The following is a 12,196-nucleotide window of genomic DNA, read 5'->3' on the forward strand; positions in this document are numbered from 1 at the left end:
CTACTTTTTCTGCTTAGCAAGGGTCTATCTTTCATTTTTCTTCCTACCCTATATTTTTCTTCATTGCCTCTCAGGATCAATATTAGATTAAGAAACCCACCGCAATTTTTCTAACTCTCAGTGGACAACACAAAACTGGGCGGGGTTGTGAGGAGAATGCAAGGAGACTTCAGGGTAATTTAGACAAGTTGTGTGTGTGGGCAAATGCATGCCATATGCAGTATAGCGTGGATGTATGTGAAGTTATACACACCGGTGTGAAAAACAGACGGGCAGAGTCTTATTTAAATGGTGATATATTGGGAAATGTGGATGTACAAATGAATCTGGGTGTCCTTGTACATCAGTCAATGAAAGTAAATAGGCAGGTGCAGCAGGCATTTAGGAAGGCAAATGGTATGTTGGCCTTCATTGCAAGACGATTTGAATTCAGAAGTAGGGATGTCTTTCTGCAGTTATACAAGGCCTTGGTGAGACCACACCTGGAGTATTGCGTGCAGTTTTGGTCTCCCTACCTAACAAAGGATATACTTGCTATGAAGGGAGTGCAGCAAAGGTTCACTTGGCTGATACCAGGGATGGCAGGACTGTTGTATGAGGAGAGATTGGTTCGACTGGGCCTGTTTTCGCTTGAGTATAGAAGAATGAGAGGGGATCTGATTGAAACATATAAAATTCTAACAGGGCTAGACAGACTAGATGCAGGGAGGATATTTCCCCTGGCTGGGGAGTCGAGAACACAGTCTCAGAATACAGGGCAGGCCATTTAGGACTGAGATAAGGAAAAAATGTCTTCACTCAGAGGGTGGTCAACCTGTGGAATTCTCTACCACAGAAGGTGGTGGTGGCCGGGTCAGTAAGTATATTCAAGAAAGAAATTGATAAATTTTTGGATATCAGGGCATCAAGGGGTATGGAGAGAAAGCGGGAATATGGTGTTGTGATAGATGATCAGCTATGATCATACTGAATGGCGGAGCAGGCTCAAAGGGCTAAATGGCCTACTCCTACTCCTAATTTCTATGTTTCTAAGAAGAGTGCCAAATTTTCATTCCTTCTACTCCTTGCCATTTTGTGGTAAAACAGGACTCGACCCACTTTTCTTGGGTGTTGACCCTGGGAAAATGGCAATTTACAGTGAACAAAAATCAGGAAAATCAGCTCCTTGAACAAAAAGGTAAACCTTTTTTTTAAAAGAACAACAGAAGGAGTTAGGCTTTCAACTATGAGAAAAAAACTAGAGTTGGATAAATTTAAGATCATCAAAGGAATGAAGTAAGACATTTTAAGTGAGAGTCCGCCATTGGTGGTGGCAGCAGAATATATAATAGCCATTACAAGAGAAGTTGATAAATATTGGAAAAGTAAAAATGGGAAACAAGAATGGACAAAATATTTAGCTTCTATAAATAGCAGATATTGTGCGTGTATGTGTAAAGTTTGTATGAATCAATGTCAAATGAAAGGAATTTAATCATTGACATTATCATAGAGTGGTTGCAGCATGGAAAGAGGTCATCCACCTGTGATGCCTGTGGCGGTTCTCTGCGAAAGCATGTCAACTAGCCCCACTCCCCTGCCTTTATCCTGCAGTCTTGCAAATGTTTTCATGGCCTTAATTTTTTCAGGCGGCAGGCGAACACAGAGCTGTTTGCCGCCCGTAATCAGCTCTGCGCCGCCATTTTACGTGGGTAGGCCAATTAAGGTCCACCCAGCGTAAGACGTGACTGGTTACGCTCAGCGCTAACTGTGCGGGCGGGGGAAGGAAAGAGAGTCAGGGCCAGCGCTCTTTCGCGCATGCGCATGAAAGAGCTCTTCCATCTCCCTGTGTGCCTTGGGGAGATTGAATCGCTACTGAAAATATTAAATATATGGATTAAAAATTTACTTAAACGTGTCCCCTCATGTGACTGTGTCACATGAGATGGGACATGGTTTTTTATATTTAGGAAAAAGTTTTCATTAAATTAATAAAAGCTTTAGGAAACCTCATCCCTCTTGTGGATGAAGTGTCCAAAAAAACGTGAAGTCCACTTGGCCTTTTCACCTGCCTGCCAACCTTAAGGTTGGACGGGCAGTGTTAACAATTACATTAATCACTTCCTTAATAGGCTGCTTAAATATTGGCAGGCGCACAGCCATCTCCGGCAAGCGCCCACTGAACGAAATATCACGGGACTGTGCAATGATGTCAGGGCGCATGCCCAATGCCATCGCACGTCATTTTATGCGTCAGCGTGTCAGGCCCTCCCCCACATGCCAATTGAAAAATCCTTGCTCATTTCAGATTATCCTTTTCTTTTATTCATTCACGGGATGTGGGCTTCACTGGCTGAATCAGCATTTATTGTCCATCCCTGGTTGCCCTTGAGAAGGTGCTGGTGAGCTTCCATCTTGAACCACTGCAGTCCATGTGGTGTTGTTACACCACAGTACTGTTAGCAAGGGAGTTCTGGGATATTGACCCAGTGACACTGAAGGAACAGTGATATATTTCCAAGTCAGGATGGTGAGCGACTTGGAGGGGAACTTCCAGATGGTGGTGTTCAATCTATCTGCTGCCCTTATCCTTCTAGGTGGCAGCAGTCATTGGTTTGAAAGGTGCTATCTAAGGAGCCTTGGTGAATTCCTGCAGTGCATCTTGTAGATGGTACACACTGTTGCTACTGTGCATTGGTAGTGGAAGGGGTGAATGTTTGTGGATGTGGTGCCAATCAAGCGGGCTGCTTCGTCTGGATGGTGTCAAGCTTCTTGAGTGTTGGGAGAGCTGCACTCATTCAAGCAAGTGGGGAATATTCCATCACACTCCTGAATTGTGCCTTGTGGATGGTGTACAGGCTTTGGGGAGTCAGGAGGTGAGTTACTCGTCGCAGGATTCCTAGCCCCTGACCTGCTCTTGTAGCTACAATATTTATATGGCTAGTCCAGTTCAGTTTCTGGTCAATGGTAACCCCTCCCAGGATGTTGAAAGTGGTGGATTCTGTGATGGTAATGCCATTGAACGTCAAGGGACAATGGTTGGATTCTCTCTTGTTGGAGATGGTCATTGCCTGGCACTTGTGTGGCCCGAATGTTGCTTGCCACTTGTCAGCCCAAGCCTGGATATTGTCCAGGTCTTGTTGCATTTGGACATCGACGTGCCTCAGTATCTGAGGAGTCACGAATGGTGCTGAACATTGTGCAATCATCAGCGAACGTCCCTACTTCTGACCTTGTGATGAAAAGAAGGTCATTGATGAAGCAGCTGAGGATGGTTGCGCCTAGGACACTACCCTGAGGAATGCCTGCACTGACGCCCTGGAGCTGAGATGACTGACCTCCAACAACCACACAACCATCTTCCTTTGTGCTAGGTATGACTCCAACCAGCGGAGAGTTTCCCCTCTGATTCCAATTGACTCCAGTTTTGCTAGGGCTCCTTGATGCCACACTCGGTCAGATGCGACCTTGATGTCAAGGGCAGTCACTCTCACCTCACCTTGGGAGTTCAGCTCTTTTGTCTATGTTTAAACCAAAGCTGTAATGAGTCTGGAGCCAAGTGACCCTGGTGGAATTTAATTGGGCATCTGTGAGCAGGCTATTGCTACGCTAGTGCCACTTGATAGCTCTTCTATTACTTTACTCATGATTGAGAGTAGACTGATGGTGCAGCAATTGGCCTGGTTGGTTTAGTCCAGCTTTTTGTGTACAGGACATACCTGGGCAGTTTTCCACATAGCCAGGTAGATGCCAGTGTTGTAGCTGTACTGGAATGGCTTGGCTTGGGGTAACAGCCAAATTTGTTGCGCCATGGTTGGCTCTGCTGCACAGGGGATGAGTAAAAAGTATGGGAATGCAATAGTTGTAGGGGATTCAATTGTAAGGGGAATAGATAGGCATTTCTATGACCACAAACAAGACTCCAAGATGGTATGTTGCCTCCCTGGTGCTAGGGTCATGGATGCCTCAGAGCAGCTACAGGACATTCTGAAGGGGGAGGGTGAGCAGCCAGTGGTCGTGGTACACATTGGTACAAACGACATAGATAAAAAAAGGAATGAAGTCCTAAAAGCAGAATATAGGGAGTTAGGAAGTAAATTGAAAAGTAGGACCTCAAAGGTAGTGATCTCAGGTGCCATGTGCTAGTCAGAGTAAAAATAGCAGGATATATCGGATGAAAAGTGGCTGAAGAAATGGTGTGAGGGGGAGGGTTTCAGATTCCTGGGACATTGGAACAGGTTCTGGGGGAGGTGGGTCCAGTACAAACTGGACGGGTTACATCTGGGCAGGACCGGGACTGATGTCCTAAGGGGAATATTTGCTAGAGTGACCAGGGAGGGTTTAAACTAAAGATGGCAGAGGGATGGGAAGCTATGCAAGGAGTCATAGGAGGGGAAATCAAGGACAAGAAGAAGAAAAGACAGAAAGGGGAATAAGAAAAGTGATAGGCAGAGAAATCAAGGGCAAGAATCAAACAGGGCCTCAGTGAAAAGTAATAACAGGACAAGCAATGTTAAAAAGACAAGCCTTAAGGCTTTGTGCTTTAACGCGAGAAGCATTCACAATAAAGTGGATGAATTAGTTGCGCAAATAGATGTAAACAGGAATGATACAATCGGGATTACGGATACATGGCTGCAGGGTGACCAGGGATAGGAACTGAACATCCAGGGCGTTCAGTATTTAGGAAGGACAGACAAAAAGGAAAAGGCGGTGGAGTTGCATTTCTGGTTAAATAGGAAATTAACACAATAGTGAGGAAAGGTATTGGCTCCGACGATGTGGAATCTATATGGGTAGAGTTGAGAAACACTAAGCGGCAAAAAACGTTAGTGGGTTGTATATCGACCTCCAAATTGTAGTAGTGATGTTGGGAATGGCATTAAACAGGAAATTAGTGATGCATGCAATAAAGGAACATCTGTAATTCTGGGTGACTTTAATCTGCATATAGATTGGGCAAATCAAATTAGTAACAATATCATAGAGGAGGAATTCCTGGAGTGTAAATGGGATGGTTTTCTGGACCAGTACGTTAAGGAGCCAACTAGAGAACAGGCCATCCTAGACTGGGTATTGTGTAACGAGAAAGGAATAATTGGCATCCTAGTTCCACAAGGGCCCTTGGGGATGAGCGACTATAATATGATATTCTTCATCAAGATGGACAGTGACGTAGTTGATTCTGAGACCAGAGTCCTAAACCTTAATAAAGGAAACTACACTGGTGTGAGGCACAAGTTGGCTATGATGGATTGGGAAACGTTACTTAAAGGGATGATGGTGGATAGGCAATGGCAAACATTCAAAGAGCACTTGGGTGAACTGCAACAATTGTTTATTCCTGTCTGGCACAAAAGTGAAACAGGAAAGGTGGTCAAACCATGGCTTACAAGGGAAATTAGAGATAGTATTAGGTCCAAGGAAGAGGCATACAAATTGGCTAAAAAAAAAACAACAGACCTGAGGATTGGGAACAGTTTAGAATTCAGCAAAGGAGAATCAAGGGATAGATTAAGAAGGGGAAAATAAAGTACGAGAGTAAGCTTGCAGGAACATAAAAACTGACTGTAAAAGTTTCTATAGATATGTGAAAAGAAAAAGATTGGTGAAGACAAATGTAGGTCCCTTACAGTCAAGAAGCAGGAGAATTTATGATAGGGACCAAAGAAATGGCTGACCAACTAAATACATACTTTGGTTCTGCCTTCACAAAGGAGGACACAAATAACATACCAGAAATTTTGGGGAGCACAGGGTTTAGTGAAAGAGAGGAACGGAAAGAAATAAGTATTAGTAGGGAAATGGTGTTGGAGAAATTGATGGGATTGAAGGCCGATAAATCCCCAGGGCCTGATAATCTACAACAAAAACAAAAACAGAATTACCTGGAAAAACTCAGCAGGTCTGGCAGCATCGGCGGAGAAGAAAAGAGTTGACGTTTCGAGTCCTCATGACCCTTCGACAGAACTTGAGTTCGAGTCCAAGAAAGAGTTGAAATATAAGCTGGTTTAAGGTGTGTGTGTGGGGGGTGGAGAGAGAGAGAGAGAAGTGGAGGGGGGGTGTGGTTGTAGGGACAAACAAGCAGTGATAGAAGCAGATCATCAAAAGATGTCAACAACAATAGAACAAAAAAACACATAGGTGTTAAAGTTGGTGATATTATCTAAACAAATGTGCTAATATCACCAACTTTAACTTTAACACCTATGTGTTTTTTTGTTCTATTGTTGTTGACATCTTTTGATGATCTGCTTCTATCACTGCTTGTTTGTCCCTACAACCACAACCCCCCCCCCCCCCTCCACTTCTCTCTCTCTGTCTCTCTCTCCGCCCCCCACACACACACCTTAAACCAGCTTATATTTCAACTCTTTCTTGGACTCAAACTCAAGTTCTGTTGAAGGGTCATGAGGACTCGAAAAGTCAACTCTTTTCTTCTCCGCCGATGCTGCCAGACCTGCTGAGTTTTTCCAAGTAATTCTGTTTTTGTTTTTGTTTTGGATTTCCAGCATCCGCAGTTTTTTTGTTTTTATTCCTGATAATCTACATCCCAGAGTACTTAAGGAAGTGGCCATAGAAATAGTTGATACATTGGTGGTCATCTTCCGAGATTCTATAGACTCTGGAACAGTTCCTACAGATTGGAGGATAGCTAATGTAACCCCGCTATTTAAAAAAGGAGGTAGAGAGAAAACAAGGAATTATAGACCAGTCAACCTGAAGTCGGTAGTGGGGAAAATTCTAAAGTCCATTACAAAAGATTTAATAACTGAGCACTTGGAAGCTATTCCAAGTGGCAGAATTGGACAGAGTCAGCATGGATTTACAAAAGGGAAATCATGCTTGACAAATCTACTGGAATTTTTTGAGGATGCAACTAGTAGAGTTGAGGAGGGGGAGCCTGTGGATATGGTTTATTTGGACTTTCAGAAGGCTTTCGACAAAGTCCCACATAAGAGATTAGCGTGTAAAATTAAAGCGCATGGGATTGGGGATAGTGTATTGATAGTGTATTGAGATGGATAGAAAACTGGTTGGCAGACAGGAAACGAAGAGTAGGAATAAACGGGCCTTTTTCCGAATGGCAGGCAGTGGCTAGTGGAGTGCCACAGGGATCAGTACTGGGACCCTAGCTATTCACAATATAAATTAATGGTTTAGATGAGGGAACTAAATGTAATATCTCCAAATTTGCAGATGACGCAAAGCTGGGTGGGAGGGTGAGCTCTGAAGAGGATGCAGAGGTTCTTCAGTGTGATTTGGACAAGCTGAGTGAGTGGGCAAATGCATGGCAGATGCAGTATAATGTGGATAAATATGAGGTTATCCACTTTGGTAGCAAAAATAGGAAGGCAGATTATTTTCTGAATGGCTATAAGTTGAGAGAGGGGAATGTGCAATGAGACCTGGGTGTCCTCGTACACCAGTCACTGAAGGTAAGCATGCAGGTGCAGCAGGCAGTAAAAAAAGCAAATGGTATGTTGGCCTTCATAGCGAGAGGAGTCGAGTACTGGAGCAGGGTTGCCTTGCTGCATTTATACAGGATCTTGGCGAGACCATACCTGGAATATTGTGTGCAGCTTTGGCCACCTTATCGGAGGAAGGATGTTCTTGCTATAGAAGGAATGCAGTGAATCTTTACCAGACTGATTCCTGGGGTGGCGGGATTAACATATGAGAAGGGATCGAGTCGGTTAGGATTATATTCGCTGGAGTTCAGAAAGAATGAGGGGGGATCTCATAGAAACCTATAAAATTCTAACAGGACTAGACAGGGTAGATGCAGGAAGGATGTTTCCGATGGTGGGGGAGTCCAGAACCAGGGGTCACAGTCTGAGGATATGGGGTAGACCATTTAGGACTGAGATGAGGAGAAATTCCTTCATCCAGAGAGTGGTGAGCCTGCGGAATTCGCTATCACAGAAAGAAAGTAGTTGAGGCCAAAACATTGTCTTCAAGAAGGAGTTAGATATAGCTCTTGGGGCGAAAGGGATCAGTGGATATGGGGAGAAAGCGGGAGCAGGCTATTGAGTTGGATGATCAGCCATGATCATAATGAATGGTGGAGCAGGCTCGAAGGGCCGAATGGTCTACTCCTGCTCCCATTTTCTATGTTTCTATATAAGCTCCCATCTGCACTTTTTATACTCCTCTAAGGACTCTGCCATATTGAGCCTTCAGTATCTGCCATAAGCTTTTCTTTTTTTTCTTAATCCTAACCTTTACATCCAGGGTTCTGCAGACCTGGTCCCCCACTTTGTCTTCATAGGAACATATTGCCCTGTACGTATTCCCCTTTGAATGCCTCTCGCTGCTCTGACACAGTTTTATCTGCAAGTAGCTGCTCCCCGTCCACTTGGGCCCAATCATATCTCATCTTAGTCAAATTAGCCTTTCCCCAGTTTAGAACTTTTGTTCCCGCCCCAACCTTATGCTTTTCCATAACTATCTAAATCTAACTGAGTTATGGTCACAACCTCCAAAATGCTCCCCTACTGATACACCTACCACCTGCCCCACCTGCCCAGGCTCATTTCCGAATATTAGATCCAGAACTGCCCCCTCCCTTGGGCTTTCTACCTTCTGGCTAAAAGAGTTCTCCTGGATGCAACTTAAGAATTTTACTCCCTCCCTACCTTGCACACAACAATTATCCCAGTTAATATTTGGGCAGTTAAAATCCCCTACTATTACTACCCTATTATTCTTACACTTCTTTGAAATTTGATTACATATTTGATCCTCTATCTCTCCCTGACTGTTTGTTTGGGGGCCTATAGTACACATCCGACTGCGTGTTTGCCTCTTTTGTGTTTTTTACTTCTACCCATATGGCCTCATTTGATCCTTCAAAGATATCATCCCTCCTCACTGCTATAATTGATTCCTTGATCAATATTGCAACCCCCCCCCCGCCCCGGCACCCCACCGCCCTCCTCTTCTATCCCCCCGAATGCCCTATAACTAGGAATGTTGAGCTGCTAACTCTGCCCTTTTAGTCAGATCTCGGTCATAGCTATGATATCATACTTCCACGTGCCTATCTGTGCCCTCAGCTCACCTGTCTTATTCTTCAGGCTCCTTGCATTAAAATATATTCCATTTAGCCTTGCTAAACTCACTTCTTTCTTATCTAGCCTATGTTTCCTCTGCCCTCCAGACTCACTCACTAGCATTTTAACTTCTAATGCTATTTCAGCTTCTCTCCCCTCTGAACTACTTTTCAGGATCCCATTCCCCTGCCAGTTTAGTTTAAATTCGCCCCAATAGTATTAGCAAACCTCCACGCGAGGAAGCATGGACATAGAGGCATGGCTAGTATCTGGAATGTGCTCTCAGGCAGTGCATTCCAGATCCTAACCACTTTGCATTTTTTTTAAAAGCTTTACTCATGTCACTGTTGCTTCAGTTACCACTAATTTTAAATCAGTGTCCTCTGGTTCTTGATCCTTTCACCAACAGGAGCAGTTTGTCCCCACCTTTTCTGTCCAGGCCCCTCATAATTTATAACGCCTCTGTCAGATGATCTCTTAATCATTTCTCTGAGAAGAACAGCTCCAGCTCCTCTATGTAACTGAAGTTCCTCATCTCTGGAACCTTTCTGAATCTTTTTTGAACCCCCTCTAATGCTTTCACATTGTTCCTAAAGCCTGGAGCCCAGAACTGGATCAGTACTCCAGTTGAGGCCGAACCAATGTTTTATACGGTTTATCATAACTTCCTTGCTTTTGTACTCCATATCCCTATTTATAAACCCAGGATCCCATATGCTTTATGTACCACTTTCTCAACTTACCCTGCCACCTTCAATGAATTGTGCACACACTCCAGATCCTTCTGCTCCTGCACCCTTTATCTTACACAGCCTTACCTTGTTCTTCCTACCAAAATTAATCACTTCACACTTCTTTGCGTTAAGTTGTCTGCCCATTCCACCAGCCCTGTTTATGTCCTTTTGAAGTTGAGCATGATCCTCCTCACAGTTCACAATACTTCCCAAATTTTGTGTCATATACAAATTTTGAAATTGTGCCCTGTATGCCCTAGCCTAGGTCATTATATATCAAGAAAAGCAGGGGTCCAGGCCAGGGTGAAAAACTACAGTTCACCACTACTTTGTTTATGACCAATCCCCTGATTGGGATATGAATATCTGGCCATCTTGTATCTTCAAATTCTTGGGTTAAGTTTATCACCCAGCCTGATAATGGCCTATATAATAAATAGATTGTCTTGCTGTCCATTGTTGATAGAAAATATGGTTAGGGGCCATGCAAAGCCAAGCTGTTATTAGTCTGCTAATCTGTTTATTTGAATATACAGATGTCAAATGTGTTTGATCCACAGGTCTCAGGAGTCTTAAATTAATCTTCAAAATTTCTTTCTTTGCTAGTCCATGTTTTGGCACATGAGATCCATTTATTTTGAATGGGGGAGTGAAGTTGTTAGATCACATTCATTATTTTTTGTCATTTTTAATGCTTCCTGTATGAAATCAGTACGAAAATTTATCTGCCACCTTTCTTTGAAAGAAAAAAACAACTTGTGTTTATCCGATGTTACATTTTATATACTCCAATGTCCCAAAATACTTAAAGCCAGTTAATTAATTTTGAAGTTATTCTATAATCAATGCAGCAGTCAATTTGTGTACTGTAGAACCCCATAAACAACAAAGGAGATAAAGGGTCAGTTTGGTGAAAAGTTGCCTGACTCTCTTTGAATAGTGAGGCCTTGATTTAATATCTGATTCAAAAGATGGCACTCCCCCAGTGCTGCTTCAGAGCATCACTGTGTTGTGCATAGAACTTTAGCTTTTAGTTTAGGCCTAAGAGTTGGCCACAGGAAACAAAATTGTGTGGTGACCTTAACTAAGCTATTTGAGGAACTGGGTAGTAAAATGTTTCTTTGTTTCATATCAAGGCTAAAGCCACCAGGGTTGGAGTTCATTATGCTTGTGAGTAGCCACTTTGTATGTAATGCATTGAAGGTTTCTCATCACGGTTCACAAGCTAACCCTTTGCCATAATTCCACCCATGTTACTGCTCTAATCCCCGTTTTACTAATAGGTACTGTTGAGTTTAAACTTTTGTCACTTTTTATGGATTGTCACTTTGTCTTGGTGCCATCTCTCTGATCCAAGAATGAAGATATAATGTAATAACGTATATTGTATGTATGGCATTGTAATGATTAAAATTATTTAAAGCGTCAGTGCAAGGATGCAAATGTCTTAGACATGTCGTTAACCTGTGTGAACTCTTTCTTCCTGTGCACCATTTTCATAGAATGAAAAGGGCCGTATTTGTAACATTCAATCATTCACAATTCACGTGGTACAAAACTTAGTACTATCAGTACCCTTGAGAGAAATCTTCCTAAACCATGTCAAGCTTGTGGATTTGCATTTCATGTGTCCATTTCTACTACTTAATTTTTTTGGATTCTTTTTTTCAGGAGAGCCGCAAACCTTCCCACTGTATTTTAAGAGAGCGGAAGACTATCCCATTGATCTCTATTATCTTATGGACCTCTCTTTTTCTATGAAGGATGATTTGGAAAATGTGAAGAAGTTGGGAACAGAATTGCAAACTGAAATGCAGAAGATAACTTCTGATTTTCGAATTGGTAAAAATTATCTTTTATTTTATCTTCCTTTTCTGGCACCTTACATTTAACAGACAGCACTTCATCTTATGAAAAACCTGTTGTTATTTAGGATTTGGCTCTTTCGTGGATAAGACTGTGATGCCTTACATCAGCACAACCCCAGCCAAAAGGAAAAATCCTTGCACAAATGGGGAAGTATGTACAAGCCCATTCAGCTACAAAAATGTCCTATCATTGACTAATGATGGATCAAAATTCAATGAACTTGTAAGCAACCAAACTATTTCTGGAAACCTGGACTCTCCAGAAGGTGGTTTTGATGCCATAATGCAGGTGGCTGTCTGTGGGGTAAGTGATAATAGTTGAATCCTATTAGTATTTTGTGTCCCTTAACTTGCTTCATTATTCCACAGTTTGTATTCAACTGCTCTGAATTTATTTTCACTCATTTCTTCTAGTGCTGCTTTACAGTGGTAGCTTGGATTTATACATCATCTGTACATCATATAATATTTTGTACAATTTGATAGAACTCCTCTTGAGTCTCCCTTTCCTATACTAGAAAACTTAAGCTTTTCCAATATTTCCTCACCATGCTCTCCT

The 12,196-nt window shown here is 42.6% G+C and overlaps 1 protein-coding gene across 5 annotated transcripts in view; it reads left to right on the top strand.

Moving 5' to 3' along the window:
* Positions 1 to 12,196, top strand: part of LOC121275835 (integrin beta-1-like) — a 129,543-nt gene that overhangs the window by 78,765 nt on the left and 38,582 nt on the right. For all 5 annotated transcript variants that reach the window (XM_041183522.1, XM_041183524.1, XM_041183523.1 and 2 more), the window contains exons 5-6: positions 11,441 to 11,611; positions 11,703 to 11,941. In XM_041183522.1, coding sequence (XP_041039456.1) covers positions 11,441 to 11,611; positions 11,703 to 11,941 — 410 coding nt within the window. The remainder of the gene's footprint in view (positions 1 to 11,440; positions 11,612 to 11,702; positions 11,942 to 12,196) is intronic.

The sequence above is a fragment of the Carcharodon carcharias genome, chromosome 3, assembly GCF_017639515.1.
Source record: "Carcharodon carcharias isolate sCarCar2 chromosome 3, sCarCar2.pri, whole genome shotgun sequence".
Taxonomy (NCBI): domain Eukaryota; kingdom Metazoa; phylum Chordata; class Chondrichthyes; order Lamniformes; family Lamnidae; genus Carcharodon; species Carcharodon carcharias.